Consider the following 25,377-nt stretch of genomic DNA (forward strand, 5'->3'; position numbering starts at 1 on the left):
TAGTTTTTTAAGCAGTCAGGAAAGGAGCATTTGCCTATGTTACATGCAATAAAGATGAAGATTGGGTTTAGAAAGTTAATTCTTCTCCTCCCCTCTGTTCATCATCTGTATGGAAATCCTACATGTAGAGTGTGGACATCCTCCTTTAAGATAAAACTCCATTTTTGGAGACACCAGGGACTGCTGTGCTGTGTGCCTTCTCCAGTTCCTCATCATGAGCAAAACCAATGAGAAGCAAAGCAATATTTGAAGAATCAGACTTTTAAAGCCTTTTATGAATCTGACACACCGAACATTAGGACTCACACTGGGAAGCGTGCACACTGTGTACAGGCAGAAAACACATTCAGAGTAGAGTTCAGTCCATTGGATGTGGGACTTAGGATCCCTACAGATCAAATGTGCAAAAAAGCACTAGAAATTTTCTGCATTCCAAGGTTCTTTCATGCAGACTCCTGGACCTGTGAGCCTTTTACTTTATTTTTTACTGTATTTGTGTTTACATTATACTTGTATACAGAGGTATTTCCATTAATAAAGCATGCAAGACCTTTTAACACACAAATATCCTACAGAAATCAATGTATTATTTGTGGCAAGTCTTTATTAGTGAAGTGAAGCAACCCAGCTCCTCACTGTGTTCACAATTTTCCAAACACTGAAACCCTCTCCATTTGGAAGGCGAGGGGGCGGGAGGGGGGGTACATTTTTGTTCCTGAAACTCTCTAGTGGACCTTATAAATTTGATTGTTCTTGGCATTTTTGGTATTCCTAGTCACTTGCACACCGCAGCAGCCACATGTTGTCACTTAAAATCTAAATATCGGGTAACTGCTAACTGAGACTTTATTGTGTATCATGCTTTTTTTCGAAATTAGTTTTGTAAAGTAAAAATGACACTAACTCTAAAAGCATGTTTAATAAAACCTCAACAATCTATGTGCTGAGTTTGCACATACTATGTTCTCAAAATCAAAAGAAAAATGTAGAATAAAAATAGTAGAGAAGAACAGTGCCCATTTTTGGAGCCTTGAACAGATGTAAGTGATTAGAGCTTCGTGTTTGGTTTGCTTTGATTTTTTGGTCTACTTTTTGAAAGTTCTGTCAACTTCATTTTTGCTTATTTCAATTTGTTTGGATAGTTTTGCCTTACTGAGTTTCCTGTGATGCTTCTGGTTATGTGAAAAGTCTAGTCCAAATCACAGCACTTCAAAAATAATAATTTTTCAGTTCTTGGGTTTCCTCCACCCAACAGAGTACTTCTCTCTCTCCAGGTAATAATATACTCACAATTACTTACTGCCAAGTTCACATATTCACCACGTGCAGTAGTGTGGGCCTAACATACACATTGCAGAGTGTTATTCCAGACTCCTGTGTAATCTTATGCAGGACCAAGTTTGCCTTCTTATGGGTGCCCTCCTTAAAAGGGAAAGAAAAAAAAGCTACTTTCTTTCCTTATCTAGCTGTAGGACAGTTCTTGCTAGTACTCATGCTGCATTGAGCAATTAATTGATCTTTTTTTTTTCCTCCTGAAAAATCATTATCTAACAAGAATCTATTTGGCACATGGTCACATAAAGACTGTTCTTTTATTTAATATGGATGTGTGGGTGGTTAGTTATACTTGGATCTAATTATACTCATTTTCTTCTAACTCAACAGCTCTGCTTTTGCCTCTCTCTTTGCGGGTGTTGTTAGTTGCCTCCTTGCCTTTGCTAGGCCTCCTGGTTCTGGCTGCACTGGGGAGAATAAATTACACAGAGATAAGAGGGGGGAAATTGAGTAAAGTTCTTCCCCCTATATGTTTAAGAGAGAATAAAACCCACAAACCTTCCAGGGAAAATAATGCTGTTAAAAAAGTAGAACTTGAGAAAGTGAAATGCTTTCCTGGTGTATATCCTGAAATATTTTTAGTGCTACATGGAATATATTTAATTTTGAAACTAGCTATAGAGATGTATGCTTAAGTAACTTTGCCTTCCCTCACAGAGCGTGAAGTTTGGCTCCTTGAACAAAATGATTATGACTCAAGTTCTCATTAACTGTAAGTTTGTGTATTTTGCATCATTGCTTTTCCAAGTGGCTATGCCATTCAGAATGCCAGGGTTTTGAAAGCGAAAGACGTTGACATAATGGCTCGGGCTTGCTTCCACCATGGCCCACATTTCAGACTCTGCAGATCTTGCTCTTCCCATTCATCTGAAATCATTAGTCTCTTAGGACTAGTTTGAACTTTGGTGATCAGTTTGAGCATTTCTCTTGGAGGAAGACCTGACACAAATCAAGTAGGAAAAAAATTGCTTGTTCAGGGTTAAGTGTTACCATAGAAGTTGCAGGTAGCTGATTGAAGCTATTTTATCGTTCATGGTAGGCATTCCAGGAATGAGTGGTTCTGCTCTCTGGCAGACCTGTACGTTGAATAGAATTAAAGATGAGCTGTTTTTACCATGAGACTATATAGTCATTGCAACACGATTTTTAGAAGTGAGCTGCAGAACGTTTTCCTACAGAGAAAATTATTGTACAGTAAAGGAAAGATTGCCTTGAGGTAGAAAGTCTGCAAGCTAAGCAAAGCAGATTGCTGGGCTGCTGCAATTTTCCTGTGTGATTTTGGGCAAGCCTTGAAGTTGTTCAGTACTTAGTCAGCATTTCATGAGTCGTGGGACTGAATTCATTCATACATGTAAAGCAGCCTGACACTATTGCAACAAAGCTGTGTTGTGCCACTTTGCCAAAGTGCAAAGTGTTATTACATCCTAAATAATGAATAGGGTCTTTTTTGTAGACAAAATAATAGAGTAATAGTCTCACTTACGTACTCAGGCCATGTGCCGTTCTAGGTGTTTGTGATTATATAATACTTGCAGGATCTAGCCCAGCTACAAATATTTTGAGATTTTCTTTTATTTTAAAGAAAACATACGTTTACCATTCAAGTTATATGCTGAAGTGTCAAAGTGGTTTTGAAATTATTGTCCCTGGTATTCAACGATATCAGAAGTTTATTAATAAACTAGGAAACTTTATAGTAGGTGCTTTGCATGATTATAACTCCTGGGAAATTTGCATTCACAATTACTATCATTAGTATGTTTCATGAAAATACACTTTGAACACATCCTGAACTCTCAGTGTGAAATTCAGGCATTACTGAAATCAGTATGAGTATTAGCATTGTCTTCACTGAGACTAATATTTCACCCTTTCCAAGAAAGTATATAGTATAATTTATAGCAAGGGAGAAGCCCCTTTTTGAAGTGCTAAATGAGTTGACATTGTTAATCTTTTTGTTGCTGTTGTTACTGCTTCACTTTTTGTTGTTACTGGCTTGTTTGTCATTAAGTTACTTTCCTTTTGCCAGCTGGAGTTTTATGGACATACTCCATATTCATTCTCATTTTTGTCCTAATGAGACTTTCTGCTAAGAAAATTTCTGTGTTACATGTCTTGCCGGTGTCTTTTGTGTTTGTCATTCTTAAATATTAGGAAGCACCCAACTGGAGGTGACAGCTGTTACTCTACTTTTGTCACCCAAAATCAAAGGCTGTGGTGGTCTAAGAGGTCATCTATTGTATCTGTTATTCTTGAAGCTAACAAATGTAGGTAGTTGTAACAGGTTTTTCAGTAGGAGAAGAAACCTTAATTTTAGTAATCTGGACATTTTGAGTAGGACATGGGGAAATAACTTTCAAAATTTGCAAAATTAAGAGTAGATGGAGCAACCAGAGTAAATAAACCTGCAAGCCTGCTTTGCTAATTATTTTTTATTCAAAAATAGAAGGTAACCTTTGAAAATGTTCGCTTTTAGGATTTCACCTGGTGGCGAACTGTGTTCTCCCTACGTTAACCATCTTAACGAAGGCCATTTCTTCTACTGCTATGAATATAAAGTTCAAGAAAAAGGCAGTTCTTCATCTTTGTAACATACACATTTCTTAGACTGCAGTGTCAGTTTTACTGCGCTGCCCTGTCAATGAGTCTCAAATTCACCTTGAAAGAACACCCCCAGGGATGCCAGCTGAACCTCTGACCCTTCTGTTCTGACTGTCACCAAGGTTAACACATCATTACAGCTTGTGATGTTTGGGATACCTGTTCATTTGGAACCTTTATCAACCTACAGTGTTTCAGATAACTTAAACAGAAGCCTCAGTCTCTCCTTGCTTTTTCATAGGAGTATGTTTTGATGATTTTTGAAAATGAATTCTATTTCTTCCTAATGTTGTGTTAAAATAGAAGTGAAATTTTAAAACTTACAGCTTTATCTGTTTTTCCTAAATTATTAAAATAACAACTATATGGCTATAAGCAAAAATGAAAAGATGAGGAAGCATTTTCTTTTTAAATTTGAAAGTGGGCAGATTCATACCTGAACTGTTGCTTACAGAACTACATAGCTACACAGTGTAAAAAACTGTGTGGTGATAGACAAAAGGACATCATTAAGTATTGCCTTTGTGGGATAAGTTCTAGCTACTGATAGGTTAAGGACACTATTTATTTGGAATTGTCTCACCAAAGTACCATGTTGGATAATTAGCTGCTTAACATTAAAATGGGTTTTGGTTTGCTAACCGAGAAAATTATATTCGCAAATACTGCTCTTGTCTGTGCGACTGATACCTATTTTATAAGAGAAGTCTGTTGACACAGTTTTTCCAAGTACATATAAAAATATTGTTTTAATACATTGTACCCTGTAGATGTGATCTTAGCAGAGTTCTTTTTATTCTAAGATTGTCCTCTGATAAAACACATGGGCCATTTGATTGGCCAGATCTACTTCTGGATACTGTTAATGGCCATCAGTTTTTTGTTCACGAAATAATAAAAGGAATAGATACCAAAATTGGTTTTATTCTCTCTCCTACATTGTTTCAAATGACTTCCTATTTATTCAGGTGCAGTGGAGGATGACAATGAAATTTTTGTTTCTGCTAATGGAGGAGATTACTTTTAATCCCAAGCAGCACACAGTCTTCTAGGTTTTACTTTTGTATTCTTTTCTCCTTACTTTCTACAAAATGCAGTCTTTAAAAAGGTCTACAGGCATTACACCTAGGTACCTATGTGCAGCATTCAGACTATATGTGAAGCTATTCTATGACCACTTTACAGAGTTGAGATATTTTTGGGACAGTGTTGTATCCTTTTCTGTCCTCTATATAAACACTTTAAACACAATCTTTTAGGTAACAAGCCTTAAATCACTTACTCCTTTCAGTTAGATTTATGTTATTTTCCTTCTCTTAGACTTGTCTGGAAACTTATAATAGTCAACAGCTACACTAACTCCAGTTAGGTGTGATCCAATGGTTTTTCCCTTTGGAAGTGTTTGGAAAGTAGTTGACAATGCCACAAAAGAGCTTTCTGAAAAGGAAAAGTATTGTTTATTTAACCACATGATCACACAAAAAAGAAACAACGCTTCAAACCACTCTAATATCTACGTGCCTAGCTGACTAATTTAGCATCAAAAATTTCTTTCTGATGGAATCCCATATGTATACCTTCTTCCAAATCTCCCCTTAATGAGCTTCTGGTCTTCTACTCCTCAAGGAAGATGTGCATCTCATTAAATCCCTCTTCCTGCTTTGGTTTTTGCCTTCTCTTACATCTCAGGAACAGAGTTGCTGCTTTGGGCTACAAGTATGTCAGGCTCAGCAGAGGCCCAGTCCTCCGCTTCAAGGTGAATTTCTCCTAAGCATGTTTTGAAAAGTTACTATTAGGATCATAAGCTCATACCTTTGTGGTATATTTCCACACAATCTCACTATGAAAGTAGCTTGCTGTGTGAGCAGAATGAGCCTAGATCAAAATCTAACAAGTTATTAAAGGCAACATTTTAATATTCTATGTGTAGAATGGCCTGCATATCAGATGTTCTTTGCAGGCATGTTTGAAAGTGTCAGTAATAATATCTATAGTGCACCATTTATGCTTTAGTTGTTACAGGTCTTGAACAAAAGTTTGAATCTAATAGGATTTTCCAGAATTTCTGTATTCAGAAATTTAAGGTTATTCTGAAATACAGTAGAAATGTTGATATCATATTCTACCAAACATTTCTTGCCCAACTTTAGGTCAGGGGAAAACATGTAGCATTTCATTGCAATCCACTGAAAGAGGATCTTAGCAAAGGACAAAACTTTTTAAGATTTTACGGCACTTTTGTCAAATGAGTAGTAACACATGGAACTATTTGAAAGGTGAAGAGAATCATCTGAATACTTTTTTTCCCTCTATATCAAACATTCTCTATTATCATGACTTTTCTGGTCATGACTGACTTCCATTTTCAGTAGAATTTGGCTTTCTTTTTTCTTCAAAAAAAGTCAACAATATGGCTGTCTAAGAAAAAGTCTGTATGAAGTACACAAAGTATAATCCCTAATAGTGTAATGCCAAGTATAATGCATAGTTGATGAAGTCTTAGTTCAGCTGACTATTCTGGTTTTATGCTTACCATACTTGAGGGTTTTTAGAACTTTCCCCCATAATTTCTGAATGTTTATTCAGGGTTTGAAAACCACGTTACTAGTCTTCCATTAAAAGTGAATTTGCAACGGTAGCAAGTATCATTTCTTTACCTTTTCTGGACATCAGTAAGCAAAACCAGTGGATCTATGTTGGAATAAACATGTCCTCTAAGATAAATGAGGGTGAACTTTACTGTTAACAAAATTTTCTGTAAGGTTTTACCTTGGTGCAGACATCAGAGTACTGATGTGACCTACTGAAATTTGTATATGTATTGCAGTAGTAGTTGATCCTGTTAAAGTTTGTTTGTGTTGGAAAAGGAGGCAAGGAGACTAAGGAAGCTTCTTGATAAGGGTTGGGGTTTTTTTGCATAGGTACTATCAAGACAGTCCTTTGCCACCTTCCATGCCTGTTCACATACATCAACTTCCCCAGCATTCTTTAGTGTGTGTGTTTGCATCATTTTCATTGCCTTTCCTTGAGGGAAAGCATGGGAAGGAATTCAGGAAAGGAAAAATTTGCAGTAACGGGAATAACACAGAGAAATGCCAGTCATAAATATTTCTAGTAGAAATATTTTTATGTATTTGGGATGCTGATTGGAGTCATAGAGTGTCTCAGGAGTGGCGAGTTCAAACCTTGGTGTGGGGCTCCAGCTGAGGGCAGCTCTTATTTGTCCCATTTGTAAATGGTCCCCAGTCGGTCAGGGTGTCATTCAGTGGATGGCATGCTATGGGCTACGGGCATGCAGCACCTTTTGGTGACCTGCATTCAGGACCAGATTTTGAAAGTGGAATTGCAAACTAAACTACCTGGACATGTCAATATGTCCATCTCATAGTCAGAAGTGTTGACTAACCCTTAGCTTACCCAGCGCCCAAGGCCTCCTAACTTTTGCCATTTGCTTTTGAAAAATTTGGCCAGAATGTTAGGTAGATGAGTCTTTTAAATGCGAAAGTATATCTTCTTTTCTGATTGTCATGCTAAGTAGCTGGCAAAGAAACAGTAATGTCTTTAGAAGTTAAGTGTTTACTTCAGACTGAACATTTGGGTTTATATCTGTTTTGGAAGCATAGTGTGGCTGTTTCTGTGTTTTTAGGGAGAAGAGTTTACTAAGGGAATGCAATTGCAGTTTTTAACTTCCTGTTGCTGTCATAAAAAAAGTAATTCATACTGAAGGAACTGAAATCTGATCAGGTAACACTCCTCATCACTTCCTATTCATTATGCATTTTTACACTGCTCACACAGAAGACGTCAAAGCTTCTTATTTATGTTAGGATAGTACTAGTTTAAAAAAAGGCATGCAGACAGCCACAAGAAAAACTGGGAAAATGAAAGTGCTGAGTAATTTCAGTTTCTCTGCCATTTTTACAAGCCCATTCCACCAATAGCAAACTGCCACAAACAGGAGACCCAGATTTCCATGCAGAACTTGGCCAGCTCGATCATAGTTTGCTTTGCTTTGTAAATACAAATGGAAAAATTGGAGCAGTGATATTTCCAGTGTCCAGAACAGTTTCTCTCCCCTTCCAGCCACTTTTTTTTTTCCTCCACCTTTTCCATTGGTGCAGTTTACAATACCCTTTTAACAACAACAAAAATTGTGCCAGGAGTTTAAACCCACCATGGCAGCTGAGAGGAATAGCAAGAAACTGCAGCAAAGGAAGCAATTATCCCAGCAGGGCTCCAGAGTCCTCCTGAATAGCTTGGGCAGCGCCCAGCCTCGAGCAGGCTAGGCAAGGGGAGAGGCACCATTCTTCAGGCTTCAGTCTCTTCATTCTCCTTGGCTATTCACACTGTAACCACTTCCAGTTGCACACTGAGCAATAAGCGGTTCGCTGTTCCAAAGGCAAGGGCTGAGTGGGAAGAGCAGAACTGGTAGGCAACCTGTTCTTGCTGACGCTGGAGCCGGATTTCTCGGTGGCAAGCCTAGCAGTAGCCCGCAAACAACAACTCTCAGAGGGTATCGTAGTTAGAGGATGGCGACGGGAAATGTGGGAGCAACAGGGAGCAATGATCCCAATGCACATAGAGAATGGGAACAGTGTACGCTTTGTTCTGCTTGATTGCAACCTGCGCTGGCTTATTTTAAGAGTAACAGAAACTCCAAGTAGCTCCTGGCTTCACTGTCCATTGCTAAAGATCAGCTTATATTGCATAGTCCCCTGTGGCAACAGAGAGCTGAAAATTTGTGAACGGACCGACATCTGCAAGTCACTCACTGCCTGTTGAGTCTCTCTGGAGGATCTAAAGTTGAGCATGAAAATAAAAATAGTGGTGCTGGGCTGCTGTGTGAGCTGGGGAAACTGGGGGATTTGATCTTTACCTCTCTGTGCATACATTCTCCTCCTTATGCCTTGTAAGTTTAAATTTTAGCATCTTCCAAGCAGGTACCTTATCTGTAGCTGTAATGCCTCGCCCAGTGGCTTTTCAGTGTTCCTTCAATAAAAATGAAAGTTACAGTCAGATTTGCTAGTGGTTACCTGTGACTGCAGGTTTTTACCTCAGCTTGTGTGCAGACCGCAAAAAATACAAGAAGATTTGTGATATATGATTTGCATGTGCTGCAGTCACAAGAGCTGCAGTGATCGGTGATGGAAGAGTGAAATGTGGCAGATTAATATATGCCTTTTGTGTTTAATTATTCATGAAAAATGAACAAAGTGGTCCAGGTGTTCCTTTTTTTGGCATTGTGACACAAATTATGTGAAAGGTTTAATGTTTTCACAACTTTGTATGTCCAGCATAGCCTTAGTATAAAAGTTAAGAGTTCTGCTAAGCTTAGGCTTAGTCAGAGATAAATGCAGTAGAAACTTAACCCAGGTTTATATGCTTTTTTGAAGCACGGTCTCATTTCCATGACATGTCATCTTGGTCAAAAGTCAGAGAATCAGTATTTTTTTACTTATGTTAGAAAACATTTTATATTTTTTCAAGGTTACATTTTGCAAAATATTTGTGTATTTGTCATGTTTCATGGGTAGGGCCAGCACTTCTTCGGCAGTAAACTTGATTATAGAGTTTCGAAGGAAATTGTTTTGAATGAGAAGTCAAATCTGTCTCAAAATTTAAAACTGTCAAAATACCAGCTTGGAAATGTATGAAAGAATCCACTGCATTTTTTCCACCTGTGACAAATTTTATTTGCTTAGTTTGGTTCTCGGTTTGTATTCTATGCCATAAAGGGCTCAGGTTTACCCCCAGAGGAAGACAGAAATTCCTTCTTCCCTCGGGAAGCTACTGTGCCAGCTCCAGGGAGGAAAGCTTTCACAGGCAATCGAGCGCAGGAAGTACGATGGTCACGGGAGGGATCCTGGAGCCTGTAATTCGCATTCCCTTCAGTGAGAAGCCAGCAGTGGGCAGCCAGTCTTAGAGGGGATGTGCCCTCTCCTCAAGGCAAGTGGGAGTCTGAGCCAAATCTGCTGCATCTTAGGTCACTGAATGACTGAAGCCAAAGCTGAAAATAATGACCTGCTGCACAGACCCATGCCAAGAGAAAAATTTTGAGTAATTCTTTTTTACTTCTATTCTCTCTTCTCAGACCGTGATGATTTTGTTGTTGTTGTTGTTTCACGATTGTACTTTTCAGTCTAGGTGAACCTTGGTTTTGCATGTTAAAGGTCTGTCTTTCTCTTGTGGGAGCTTATCGTAGAAGACGACCTATGAACGTCTGTTTCAAGGCTCTTGATAACTTGAGTCCTGTCAGAACAGTTCCCTTTATAAGACCCTATATCAAGACCTTGCAAAATCCCATATTTTGGCACAATGGCTGTGAGAGATCTGCACTCTGAGAAACGTCTTTCATCAGATTACAAGTCTTAGTGAAGTTTTATCTACCCGTGCTTCTAAGCTTTGAAGTTGAAAGTTAGGACTCCGCTGTTGGAGACTTGTGCTCTGCACAGCTCCTCTTTCCTTAGGGGAAAGTAGGAAATTTCCTATCGATGAACTACACGCCGTGATACCGAGTTGTCTTGAATCCATGTCGTTGTCGTTCCAACATTATCTCCAGGCTTAAAAAAGTAAGACAATGTCCGTCAATACCTACAATGACAGTTAGGAACTGAAATCCCCTTGAAATAAGCAGCAGAGTCCATACGTCTCTGAAATGGCATGGTGGTGGTACTCCTCGCCCCTCCACCCCTCCAGTGCTGCCTGTGGGGTTTAGGCGTACTCTGCAGGATGCAGAGTCACTGCAGGGTCTGGTCTGGTCTGGTCGGTAAATGGGCCCTTGTGGTCCCTGGAGAGCCAGTCTGAAGCCACCCCGGCCCCGCAGAGTGGCCTTGTGTCTGTCTTTTGCAGTGTAGGCACTCTCAGTGGGAAACAGGCTGCTAAATTCCTCTGTAGATTTGGGCTACGTTGTTTCTTTTATGGCTACCAGGTAGGAATTTTTAATATGTTTTAAAATTTTATGTTTGTTAGGATTATTTTTCCATATTACATTTGTGATACTTTAGGTAACATAATTAAAAACTGAGAGATTTTGTGTGGCAAATTAACCCCAGCTGGTCTGGGATTTTATCCTTGGAGGTGTGTAAATAACACAGCGGTGGTGACGCTTAAAAGAAAATTCCTGCGTAACAGATACTTCAAATCATCTGACTTGCTTAAGGGGAGAGAAATGAAGATATACCAGACTCCGAGTTCAGTTCAAGTTCATTTTTATTTCTGATTTCAGTCATTGATTACAGTGAAAGCTACATATGCACCAGTGCATCCAGGGGAGATTCATGCATGAGGTTAAATACACAGTTATGCACAAATATCATAGTTGTCATTACAAACACATCATTCCCATGTTGGGCTCAATTGGGCTTTCTTGGGGTCTTGCAGAAGGATTGGTTAGTTCCATATATTTTTCACTGACCCATAGGATATGCTTATGTGTTGCCCATTAGTTAAGTTTAGTGTGTTTCCTGTACTCAGTAAATACCATTGTGAAAAACAGTTTCTGAGGCAAGTGTTTGCTACTTTGGGGGGGGGGGGGGGGGGGGGGGAGGTTCTTGGTAGAGCAGATTTAAGGCTGTGAAGGTAGTTGTAACATGCTTTTGTTGTAGGAGGATTTTAGTCTTAGTTTATAATAAGAAGGGAAGTGTTACATAGTAAGTGTTTTGTACTATAGCTGTGGACACGTTTCAGGAAAGTATTATACTGGTCAAATATTTTCATATAAACATAGCTGTCTGTTCAGAAATTAGTTCTGATTAATGTGAGCCAATACGGCCTATTTTGAATTAAATCTTCCTTTGTGATTAACAAAAGCCAAATGTTTGTAGAAAGTAAGTTTGGGATTGTTACGATTTTAAACTTCTGAAAATTGTATATGCTGAGGTATGGATTTTTCTTTTCTGAAGTTGATTTATGATATTCTGTGTATATCTTGGCTGTTTCCATGATCTTGTTAGTTGGGTGAAGTATCAAACGCATATGGTAATTCTGATATTTGGTGTCTTGTAATAATGCCAAGGGCCGAATAACCCTCAGCTGCCTCTGAAGTCACTAAACAATTCAGGACAAAGATAACCCTTAAGCCTTTGTAGATATCCATCTTCTTGTAGATACAGCCATTAATAATGAGGCCATAAAAGAGGGGAAGGCAGTCTCATGAGCACATTTGAATCCGATTCTGGCTCTGATGTATCCTGCCTGGATTGGCAGGGGTGCCAGAAGCAGCAGCTTGAATCTATTATCATTTTAACTACCTTAAATGCTCTTTCTTTTTAAGTAAAGCTGTCTTCCTATGCATTTGCACCATCCTTTATAGATTCTACCTTCAGGCCTGTCATCATTGCAAGACTGTTTTGTTGGTCTGTATGGTAGGGGGGAACAATTGACTTGCACTTTGTCATGACAGATTTATGGCACAGGAAGACCACTTGAAAGTATGTTTTAAACTTCTTTCAAATAGAATTTTTTGGGTGTTTGATCTGGAGGAGGCAGCACGTACCTTCCTGGGGTCCCAGAGAATGGAACCGAAAGCAGGACAGACTCCTCTGTCTGAACTTTGAAGTTGAACAAGAACAAACTTTAATCATTGTTGAAGACCTATTCCAAACATGTTTTGAAGTCTAGTGTCTGATATGTAAGCATGCTATAATAGGTAGGGAAGAATACGTGGGATTCACAAAGCTTGGAACAAGATACACATTTTTAAATACAAATTTAAGATAGGTATTAATTTATACTCTTTTTACTCAACTTCGTTAAAACTACAAAGTTGTCTTCTATTGCTGACATTCCATGCCTTACAGTCTATGCTGCAATGATAAGTCGTAATATGGATATACTAGTCTGTTTTGGGATGGTAGACTGCATAGAGGGAAATGAGCAAACTCTGTATTTCCTAACTAAGAAATAAAAGCTCTGTTTTACTTGTATCTACCATTGGTGACAATATTAATTAAAATTGCCTGTACTCACCATGTTCTTTAACTGTTCTGTTGTCATTTATAATTAGATGGTACATTTTTAAAGTAAAGACCATGTCTGACAGGTTAATATCACATGCCCATCACATTTCATTTAAATAAAATGTGATATTATGTATGCTGTACTGTAGAAGACTGAAATATGTGAAATTTCTGATACTACATATACAGAAACTGTGGCTATACGAACAGAGGTCAGTATTTCACTCTGCAGTCTACATTGCATTTTCTAATGGGTTTAATTTTACTTTAGAATTATTTGAATTTACTAATGAAATTTATTTTTTAAATTCAAAATTTTTTTAATTTTTTTTTTTTATAATTTCATTTATTAAATAGAATGAAGCTAGGAGCTAAAAGAAAGGTAAAAAAAAAAATGCCAATCACCTTTATATTTGGACTTCCCAAGCATTTCACTCATGGCTTCATTCTTTCTCAGATTTCATAGCACATTTCTGTGAAAAGTAAATGAATCACCCACATATAAAAAACTATTTCTTAACACAGACAGATGGGTATGGATTTATACATACGGAAATTTACACACGCATACACAACACGCATAGGTATATAAAATACGGTCTTAGACTAAGTGTATATATGTGCACAACTATACTGAATACTTGGTGGTATGTTGTAGAACCCTTGGGTAAGTTTTTATGGATTTGATTTATTGGCTGACCAAGTTGATTCATTATTTGTATATGATTTTTTGCTGCTGGGTGGCCATAATTTGCAATTCTGGACGTAGTTAACTCTGTGGGTGCCTAGAGTTTTCTGTATGAACATCTCCAACTATTGTTTAAAGAAATAAATTAAGTGGACTTGCTTGAATGAACAATTTACTCATGAGGAGGAAAATATGGTCAGGCAGGTAGGTCATAGAAAATAGCTGTCAATAAGTCTTTGTAAGTCACCATGCTATCATATATTCTCTTAACCTACATACAACAATCCATACGTGTTACAGCCAACTGAAGATCATCTGTGAACCGCTGATCACAATCTTTTTCTGTCATCAGTATTCAGTGCTATTCTTGTATTCTCTACTTGCACAGCCCTGATAAATTTGCTGGTAGGTACAGAACAGAACAAAATCCTGAAAAGGCGTGAAGCATCAAAACGTGCCTTGGCATGATTTCTGTATAAATGAAACATGATACTTACTTCCATCTTTTCAAAACTGGACTTAAAGCTATGGCAGTTAGCAAAGCAATTCTTTTCCCGTGATATGCAGTACCTACCAGGGTAATGGAATCAAACTGCTGTATCTTGTTTGCTACGAAGAAACGACTTCTCTTTGTATTAAATACAGTAGGTAACAACTCTTCTGAAGGTTTGGGATGAAATATTACACTGCCTGTCACTTTTTCAAGCCATTATATCATTTGCCTCTATAAAGTCCAGCTGGTGTATTCTGGGGCAGAGGCACAAATATGAGAAGAGCCAAAGCACTCAAATTAAAACTCCTTGATTAACTGTTAAGTTATCCACAGACTATGAGTAGTTCTAATTTGCAGGACTTCAGGTATTGCCCCCAAAGGTGATTTGGCTCTTTACTTCTCTAAATACTAAATAGGAATGTACAGTACTGGACTTACTGGATATGAACATAGTAACGCAAAGAAATGTAGCAGTGATTCTTTCTGTGTTCCTACAAAAATTCACATGCATGTAGTTCATTGTGTACTTTGTTTCTAAAAGCCATTGGTCTACAGTCCATAGGTATTTCTAGGATTTGCTATTGAGAGAACAAGTGGCAAACATTGAATATAGAGAACATAAATTTGTCATAGCTAGAGATTTGATTTGCAATGTCTTGTTAATGAATACGAGGACTTGATCAATATTACTGAGATGGTGGGTACCTATTTGTTCAAATTTAATGGAAAGCTTGGGTACTGACCAACAGTGGAAGTACGCTTTCTTCTAGCTACCTGTGAACGCTCTAGTTACAGTCGTGTAATTCCACACACTTGTGGTGCTTTTTATTGTAACTGTGTAATTCATCACAATTTAATGTAGCATAGCCATGATTGCAGCTAAAGTTCTAAACCCTTCTTCTGTTTTAAGGAAAACAAACAAAAAAGATCAACAGAGGAAAACCCCTGGGAAAAATAAATCAAATGTGTTCAGAATTCCATCTTGGAAGCACAGCTTCCTTCAGTAGGCATGTCACATCTTTGGAAGTCTGCCTCAACATCCATGAGGGAATGTTTTCTCTGCCTCTCCTTCCTTACGTAAATCTCAAGTAACTTGGAAGAAAAGCAGCTTTCAGTGGTTTTTTAGTTGTTCAAATGTTTCTGCTTTAATGCTTCCCTCCATCTATGCTTTTAAGAGAGTCTTGTGGTGATTCCTAGAAGAAATTCCTAGGATAGTTCTTGCTAGGGGTTACAGTTAGTACAAAATACACAGCTGTGTCATATTGTAATGGGCTTGATTGGGATTTTCTGGAGAGCTAAAATCACAGAGGAGCAAAAATGCTGCTGAACATCAGTAGGACTTAAGCTCCTAAGACGTGTGAAAATCACTGCTTTTAGTTTTCATGGGTTTGAAATCATTAGCTGAGTTGGTAAATTCTTGTGATATGTAAATATATCTCTTTGTTAAATCCAGTGCATTCAAGATTGATATACATGAAAAGTATGCATTTCTACATATGTATCTGGATATACAAATACCCAAAATGCATGTGGAAATCTTTCTAAAATTGTTCTTTTAAAATCCTGTGCATAGATTAATTGGAAATAAATAGCTTTCTGTGATTTCGGGAGATGTAAAACAGGAATAAATATAGATAGACTTCTAGTTACATTTTACGTTCTCTTCTCACGCTTACCAGTTCAGCCAGTCAACAATGTAAAAATTCACACAGATTCTTGAAAAATGTGTATTTGCAGGTCACCTTTATTTTTTCATTCTTCGTGCCTCAAATCCCCATTGAAATTTCAGCATTAATAGATTTCTGGATGATAAAGGACATATCTTTTCTGTTCTCAAACAACAAGTGCCAAAGGCAACAGAGTGAAATTTGTATGCAACACTATCTACGTTACACATGCATGTTCATTTATCTCAATAACTGACTGTCATCTTTCTGTGCGTACATCTTATAATGGTAATAAGAGCCCAACACTGCTCAAGATGTCAAATTTTCAGGGATAGATTTCTAGCTGCAGGCGACTTGAGCAAAATACCTCATATTGAGAACACTCTTCTCCTTGTCACTGACCACATTAGACCCTTTCATGTAGCTTCATATGTGGCTTTTATTTATTGTGTACTTCCAGCCATGACTTGAACTGCAGTAGTTTTCATATGTGATTGGACTCCTAAGCATATGTTCACTTACTTAAAAATGTAATTAATCTAATTAAGTAATGTTTTTGTATATTAAAGTAAACACGGTACATACTCAGTTGCCTACACAAATTCTGCTGCATTTTGGTGAACTTTAAAACTTGTTCAACCATTTTGTCAATCAAATGGGAGAATAAATACTTTTAAAGGGAGATCAGATATTTTCATATGCATTTAATATATATTTTTATATAAAATAATAAGATTTGGAATCACAAAGGGGAAGTATGTTTTCTAATTTGGGGGTTATTGGAATTCCATTATCTTCCAAAAACTGAATTCAGAATTAAGAGTAGAATGTTATTCATTTCCCAGTAAGGATTTAATTGCTTCTGCCATGCTGCTTATTGGCCTTTAAAATTACTTATTTAAAGGTGAAGAACTAAAGAATAAAACATTTCCTTCACAAACATAAAATTCATGAGTAATAACAAGCATGACCAATGATAGGATAACGTACACATATTTCTTGTCAAAAAAAAGTAATTGCAGCACTTGATGTGAAAATGGGATTTATGTCTAGTGCTAATTTTTACTCTCCACCTGATTATATCAAACTGCAGCAGTACATGGGAAGCAATTGTAGTCCTTCTGGCCAACAAGCGTTAAACATGCTGTTGAACAGCCAGTAGTACATTATGCAGAATGAAGAAGAGAGTAATAGGGGTCCAAATCTGAGAGATTTTAAAATACTGATGTAAAACTAAGAGGCAAGCTTTTTGCATACGAGAAGGAAATCAGGTTAATAGCAATTTTTATTTTTTTCACTTTTTTGTATGATTTGGAAAATCACTGATAGCTTGTTTTGTTTCATTATCTGTAACAAAACCTTTTGCAAGTTAATAAATATTATTAAATCGCTAGTTCATATTAAAAGTATTTTTTATTATCCTTGATTTGTCCCAGATCAGAGGAGGAAAGCTTATGATCACATACACAAGAAAGAATGATGCTGGCAAATATGTTTGTGTTGGAACAAATATGGTTGGTGAACGTGAAAGTGAAGTTGCGGAGCTCACTGTTTTAGGTAAGAACTCCTCCTTTAAGACTGTGTTAATGAAAATGTCCAACTTCTGTTTTTCCTAGTAAGCATTTTATTAAGGATCATTCTCATATATTTCGTTTTCACTATTTATGTTGAAAATGTTTTTTGTCATGGTTGTGTTCTAGCAAAAGTGTGGCAGTTAATGGCTTTGCAAATCCACCTTGGACTGTTTTTGCTATCGGAAGACACTTTCTTACTTAGTTCTCAAACTGGAAATAATTCCAGCGTCTACTGACTGGATCAGTATTGTAAAATAATAGCAAAACAAAAATTAACGTCACTAAGAAACAGAGGCTTATTTTTTCCCTCTTGCTGAAGAAAATCAGAATTATTCTAGATTTCTGTTCTAAATAATTATCCTTTCATTTATAGTGATGTGTACTGAGTGTTGTAAAGATACAACAGGTCTTCTTGTTCAAGTGATCCTAATGATAGTTCCTCTGAGCATCAAAAAATACATTTTCATTTAAGATAACTGAGCTTAGCTGAAATTTGCATTTTTGTTGCTGTTGCAGAAAAGAAGCTGTAACTCCAAATGCAGTCTCAGAATTCCTTCAGCATGGAAGAATTGCCTCATGATCACTGTAGATGCAGCAGTAGTTTTCATTCAAAATGTGTCCTGTGTTACTTTACAGCAGGGGAGGCTTGAGATAACACCTTCATTGTTTCTGCAGAAGGAATAGATTTTTTATCATCACAGGATAAGAATATCCAAGCCACGGTTCATAACACACTGGTTTCCATCACAACTTGGGGGTTTTTTTAGGTGTTTTTTTGGTTTTTTATTTTAAATTCAGATTTAAGATCTGTCTTGTCAGTCTTCACTGCTTTTTAGAGTTAGGACTCGGGCAGCTTGAAGTCCTGTTCAGAGTTTTGCTTGAAGCAGGGTTTTCCATAATAAAATGAGATTGTATGCCATCTTAAAGTTGTTGAAACTGAATATCCAGCAAGATAGTGTGCAACTTTTTAGAAACTAAGGAAGACTTCCTGTGATCCACTATACTGTTTTGGGTTTTTTTTTTAATTTATAGACACCTTTGAAGCACTTTGGGGGCAAGTTTATTGTCAAATAGACTTTTAGAACTTCCAGTCAAAATCTACAATTGAAAGAAAGTTGTAGTTACGTGAGTAAAGTCCTGGCACTGGGCTCCTAGTTAACTGTACCAGTTAATTGCTCATCACTAGTCTACTCCTAACCAGGGAATCATGGTATGGACTGTTACGTAGTCCAGGCTGGAAAATATTACTCTTGCTGAACACCTGTAGGAGGGATACATTGCAGAGAGAGGTCTGTCTTTGCCTGTTTCTTCATTTTGTTTTCCCTTCAAACATATTTCTGATTTTCAGCCTGGGAAAACTAATGAGGTTTTCTTTTCAAACAGGACAGTAAAGCTTTGAATGTCTTATCAGTCTGTGTCTAGAAATCTTTAATACACCTTATTCTTTCAACTCAGGCCTTAGATATGTGTGAAAAAGCATGAGAAACATGCTGACTTCATATATTAAAATCTTTCAAAATAAATCTTCTGTTTATGGAGTTTGGTTATTTAGAAGTTGAACTTTTGCTTTTAGATCTCTGCTTTAGATCAGAGAGAGGATTGCATGCCAGAAGCTGTAATATTAGAAAGTTTCAAAGTGATCCTTGCTAAGCTTTCCTTGTATTTACCAAATAGTCATGTGACAAAGATACTTAAATCAGTGCTGGTTTCCCTTATCCGTTTATGTGGTTGAATAAGAGTGTTATGAATGGGCAGACAAAAGCTCTCAGACTATTACTCTTCCTTTAGGAAACTGATCTAAAGAACAATGTGCCTCTTTTGGGTTTTGCTGTTGTGCAGCAGTCCTGGTCTTACCAGATCAGTCGTTTTTCTCTTCTATAATTAAGTTGAATATTCTTCCCCAAACTATTCTTACTCTGAAGTTTAATTGGGAATGTTCTTTTCTTGCATTCAGATTGCATTTTTACTGTACCTACGAGAAAGGGGCCGGGGCTTGGGGGGAATGTCTATATTTGTATTTTTTTAATTCACAGCTAGATTCATGTCTGTAGGTCTCTGTTTTATTTCTGACTTCTTGTATATGAACCCAAGCTAGAAGTGGCAGCTTAAAGATCAACTTGCTGTTTCATCTAACATTATTTGCCTAGCATTGCAAGCAAAGGTAAGTTTTCTACAACACAAGTGTCCAGGTGGTCTGGACATCCTCGAGAATAAAGGAAGCTCTTTTATAGTGTTTTGTTCAGTTCACATTTCCACTTCAGTCCTTTTTGAACCATTGCCTAGGGTTTTATAACACTGAATCTCTCTCTCTTTATCTGCAAAGTCAAAGTAATATTTGGAACCACCTTTTTCAAACACAGATGTGAGACACTAAGAATGTAGGATTGTCTCTTTATCCTTCTGTCTGGTGCTTTTGTACTCCTGTGAGAAATTGGTGGCATATTTTTGGATATTCACAGTTCCTGATTGTGCCAATGGCTTCAGACTCCTCCGGTTCCAGGGAGATGGTATTTCTATCTTTAATACATACAAGTCAAAACACGCAACTGCCTTCTCAACTCCCTCAGAGCTTTCACAGGTTTATAGGCAAAAATGTCATCTGCCTTAGGCAAAGGAACCTGCCAAGCGCTCTCCTGTTAAACCTTCCCTGTTCTTTTATGGATACCCTGTTGTCATCTGATGCTGCCTTTCTAGATGGATAATCCTTCCTGGGGTATCCCAGAAATTGTTAAAAACACTTTTCTTCCTTGTGCATGTGCAAACCTCACTGCACTCCAGCCTGCTGCGGAGCTACGAAGTTATGAATAGCCCAGCACCTTAAAGCTTTGAACTCAGTTACAGGTAGAAAAGTGTGTCGATCCCTTTCCTGAAATTTCTGGCTAGTAGCTGGATTGCCAGAATAGTACAGCCTGTACTGAGATCCTGTTTGGTTTCAGAAAGCCTGAGAAAAAGTATGTGGCAATTAATTTGACTCTGGTGAGCCATCTCATGGATGACTCTTGAGTCATGTCCTACAATGTAAGTCAGGGATAACAGCAATATTTATCAACAAAAATTATAGAGATGACATTGTGGGGTTTTTTGGCTTGTTTTATTTTATGTGTGCTAATGAAAGAAAATGTTATCTTTCTAATGTAGTATTGGAAATAATTGCATTGAACACTAGCTGCTGCTGACACCTGCAAGCAACCTCATAGAGATACTGTTCTGGGCCTTACTTAGCCTTCAAATTTAGAGGCACCATTGAGTCAAAACCTCCAGTGAGACAATGTTTGGTTTGTGCCTTCCATCTTTTTGAAGCAGTGCAGCAGATGAGTGGTCATTTGTCTGGGTCCTTGCAGCAAGCCTGCTTCTATCTGAGGATCAATGTGTATTTAGATTTTCTGTGTAGGTTGCATTTTCCTTTAGCTATTAACTGTGACAATGATACATAAGAACTAAGGAAGTCTGTGCCTGGATCCTGAGCCACTGTTGGGAGCATCTGCCTCCTGTGCTGAGGAGGTTCGTGGTGCTGGCCATCTGCAGGGTTACGGATCTTCTGCCTGGGGCTGGGAGCAAGAGGAGCAGTGGCAGAGACACCTCCATCAGATTTGTCACCCTGCTGCCCTTGCTCTAACAGTCACAGTTCAGGGAAAAATCACAATTCTGGCACAGAACTGCTGCACTAATCCCTTTTTTTCATTTCTTTCCTTTTAGAGAGACCATCTTTTGTGAAGAGACCAAGTAATTTGGCTGTAACTGTGGATGATAGTGCGGAGTTCAAGTGTGAGGCAAGAGGTGACCCAGTCCCTACAGTAAGATGGAGGAAAGATGATGGGGAATTACCAAAAGCAAGGTGCAGTACATACAGTTGCCTTTTTTATGACATCTAGCTTGGCATATGATGTAGCCATTCAACATTTGACAGCTAGCATTTCTTTTTATTGAATGAAGGTGGCCTGGCTTGGTCTAATAAGACATTTCTAATTACCAGTGAGCTCTATTTGAAGTAATAATTTATATTGAAACTTAAGAACAGCTTGTTCTCAAGCTCTTGTTATGACAACACATGACAAATACAACAAAAAAGAACTAAGTTCAGTCAGTAATATCTGATACAGATTAATTCTTCACCTGAAGAGTCTTTTGTAATTACTAAAAGTTTTGGAGAATGTATAACAAATAGTAAATTAGATTACAACATCAAGAAGTATATATTGGAATTGCAATTGATAGAAAATGTAGGCTGGTAATGTAGAAAGCTGCCTTGGTTATACGTGTGTTTGTTACTAAGTTTCCGATTAATTTTTTTTTTCCTGTCATTGCTCTAATTCAGGCCAAAAAGTAAAGCACCTTATTAAAAAGAAATACATTCTGTAATAGATAGATAGATAGATAATTTATTTATTTACTTTGAATTCCCAATTATGAGATAAAAACCTATTAGGGGAGGGGATTGAAAGAAGAAACCCTGTAACAGTTGGCCCTGGCCATCCAAATGCAGCTTCCTATTAATCTAGTCTATAGCTTTAATAAAAACTATAGCATTTTTAAGAGAAAAATCGACTTCCCATAAAGAGAAACACATTGACTGCATTATACAAAGAAGAGAAAAAAGGTGATGAGAGGAGAGGAAATGGTAAAAGGCCACATTGTTCTTCAAAAAAAATTATTGGATGAATTGTGATTTGTCTTGACTTTCAAGCAATTCTGATCTTCTTGAGAACAATATTTTCTTTTCAACCATATTTAAAAAAATCCTTCATTCAGGTGGAAAAATTATAGGAAAAATAATAACAATTAGTAGATTTACTTGTTAAAAGAGTTCTAACAATTAAAACGTTCTGCGTTAGAGCTTTACGATTGTATTACACCAGTGAAATTCTACTGATGTCGGTAAAACTGACTGATGTTGCAAATGAAATCAGAATAAGGTTTTCAAATGTTTAGGTATATTTTGCTTTTAAAACTTTATTTTTACCTTATCAATTTATAACAATTTATCTATATTCTTATTTCTATGGGAAATGTAGAAATAAAAATATTTGAGAGCAAACCCACTGTATTTTTACCCTTTACAGAAATTGTACAAAGTTCTATTATTCCTATTCATTGTTTATTACTATGTATATTTAAAGATACGAAATCCGTGATGATCATACCTTGAAAATCCGGAAGGTTATGGCAGGAGATATGGGCTCGTATACTTGTGTTGCAGAAAATATGGTTGGAAAAGCTGAAGCATCAGCAACTCTAACAGTTCAAGGTAAGAATGTTTCTTTGCATAATACTCCAATCTAGAATAAAGTTGATTTTTTTGCATGGCAACTTTATAAAGTTGCTATACACAGAGTAGTTGAGTCTAAACACAGCTATTAGAGTGGTGACTTATGCAGGAGCTCTGTGCTGTGTTGTGAAAAGAAAATGCAAAAATATAATTTTGGTATGAGTTGTATTCTTAAGAAATTGAAGCACTTTACATGTAAGGTTTTTTTGTAATCATTCATTATGGTACTGGAATGAGGAACTGAATATGTTTTGAACTTCAGTGTGATCAGAATCACGTCACTTACCATCTTTGTATCTGAAACCCTAACAGAAAGAAGAAAACCAGTGTTAACAAACTAAATTGTTTTAACTCAAAGAGTTATAAGTTCAAGTACCTGCCAAATTTTTTCAATTAAATGTAGTAAAGAAGTAGTGAATGATAAATCTGTTTGTGTATCTTTTAATACACTAACCCAGACCACTGGAATTCCTGTTGCTTTTTCATTGTAAAAGCGTATCGTAGCACTACTGTTTCTGTGTAAGATAAAAATTCAGTGGAACTCGGTGAACTAATATGTATAAAAATCCTTCCTTGCCTTTATATACACAATCCAGATGTTCACTATTCAGATAATCCCTCTCTTCCTTTCCTGGCTAGCAGACAGGCAATGATGTCATCCTGATGCTTTTTTCTAAGCACTGATGGTCCTTCTGTCCTTTTCGCTGTTCAGTGGGAATTGGTCATTATGGAGTTCTGGGGAAGTATAGGCTTAAAAGTATTTTATTTGGTAACAGTAAATGACACATTTACTGTAACAGGAAAGGTCTTGTCCTTAATGTGCTCTCCTTTTTCCACCAGAAACATTTGGTGTCCCTAACATCTGTAGCTGTTAGGAAAATAGGAATTCTTTTGTTGAAGCTCTTATAAAACGAAGAATTTTGAGATGTTCTGTTTTGTTAGCCACCATGATGTTTATACATCAAAACTGATACCTTATGTTTGCAAAATAACCAGCTGTTATGCTCAGTGTTTTAGAATAAAAGATTACCACGTGAGCAGTAAGCACAGTTTATTCAACAGAAAAAGACTGAATTATTTTTTAAATGGTGATTTGTTCTGAAGATCACATCTTATATCAACTGTTAATCTTATAAAATGTTAGTATTAAGAATATTTGCTTTATGACTGGTTGAGCAGTTACATATCTAGCAATAAACTATTGGTAGCCCTAATCCTTGGTAGTCCTATTCAAAATAATAAGCAAACACATTCTTGTAATCCCATTTAGGTTAACGGTGCTGCTTAGGTATAAAATGACATAAGTATGTAGATGTTAGAGATCTGGAGTGAGATCTTTTGAATTTTGATAATGAAACACTACTTTAAGAAACGTAATCATAACAAGTCTTGGTTCAGCAAGATTTTTTTTTTTTTTAAGTACTTGTATTACACAGTAGATATTTACATTGTAGCAGCTTTACTCTGCAGATATTGTTATGGGATAATTTGTTTACCAGGGTGAATGGATTACCTCCTGAGCCATTTGTCTGTACTAATGTCTTCACAGAAGGGATTGATGTGAGAAACTGTAATGTGTAAGGCCAATTTCTAGTTGGTAATGTAGTAAGTTATGATCAAAATCCATTTATTAGAGTATCCAGGCGACCTAGTTTTGGGGGGGGGGGGGAAGAGAGACTCCTCTAGAAAACATGCATTTTCCATTCAGATTTTTTCACATTTTTCCTTCTTTTTCCTCCTTCTCTTCTTCTTCCCTTCTCTCCCTTCCTCTTCCCTTGTTTAAAACACTTTTTTTTCCCCAAGGGTCAGGTTTTTGACTGTGCTCCATCTAGAGAGGTCAATTTGGTCTTCTTGTTTCAGTGCTAAGATGACATTGATCTGACGGTTCATGGACACACAGCTCTTTGAGGAGAATTTTTTTTTTTTTTCATGAGTAGTATTTTTTGTGTGTGATTTAAGGGATGGAAATGAAAAGTTTTTTCTGCACTTTTGGTAATTGTCACGTGATCTGTTGACTGGAGGGTTTAATAAATGTGTGTTCTGCTCTACCAAATAGAGTTATTTTGGTTAATTATTTGTAAACAGAGGGCTATGTTGCAAATCATGGCCTCAGAAGTTACAGCTGCCACTGTGCAGACTTGTTAAATTCAGCAAAAGACAAAGAGAGGTTTTTGCTTGGTTTTGGGTCTGTCTGGGTTTGGGGTTTTTCTGGGGGGATTTGTTTGGGGGTTTTTCCCCCCTCAGTATCTCAGCAATAGGCTGTGGTGTTTTCATGCCAGACGATATGCCAAAGAAAGAATATGAGAGTTTTAATGGTAAGCCCACAAGATGCATGTCCATGTTAGGAAAGAGGCAGTCACATCTGTCAAGTGTCTGTACAGTGGAACTGCGGCACTGAATGAAACATGGCACACGGCGGCAAGGGCTGTAAGCAGTGCTCTTCAGGACACTGCTCGGGCCTTAGGGTTGGTAGCACTGCTGAGAAGAGGACATATCCTCTTGTGTACTCATCATTTTTCAGGCCTCAAGCACTGTGATTGACCTGTGTTATGTTCTGCACTATACAGGGTTATCTAGGGTATTAAAAGACAGAATGTGCAACACTGGGGCTAATTGAGATACCTAGGTGTCAAGGATGTGTTGATGAAACACGGCAAATAGCTAACCTGGTGTCTCAGCAGAGAGCTGCCCTGGATCTGGCGGTATTATTACCTCCAGGTCAGCTCTGACCCTACTTGACCTAGCAGACACTGGAGTACATAGTACATGCCCTGCAGTGCTCCCTGTCTCAGGAAA

The 25,377-nt window shown here is 37.4% G+C and overlaps 1 protein-coding gene across 9 annotated transcripts in view; it reads left to right on the forward strand.

The window, feature by feature from the left end:
* ROBO1 (roundabout guidance receptor 1) overlaps positions 1 to 25,377 on the forward strand; it is a 764,721-nt gene that overhangs the window by 660,795 nt on the left and 78,549 nt on the right. For all 9 annotated transcript variants that reach the window (XM_030020140.2, XM_030020134.2, XM_030020136.2 and 6 more), the window contains 3 exons: positions 17,178 to 17,298; positions 21,012 to 21,150; positions 22,433 to 22,560. In XM_030020140.2, the coding sequence (XP_029876000.1) occupies positions 17,178 to 17,298; positions 21,012 to 21,150; positions 22,433 to 22,560 (388 nt within the window). The remainder of the gene's footprint in view (positions 1 to 17,177; positions 17,299 to 21,011; positions 21,151 to 22,432; positions 22,561 to 25,377) is intronic.

Source organism: Aquila chrysaetos, chromosome 7, assembly GCF_900496995.4.
Source record: "Aquila chrysaetos chrysaetos chromosome 7, bAquChr1.4, whole genome shotgun sequence".
Taxonomy (NCBI): Eukaryota; Metazoa; Chordata; class Aves; order Accipitriformes; family Accipitridae; genus Aquila; species Aquila chrysaetos.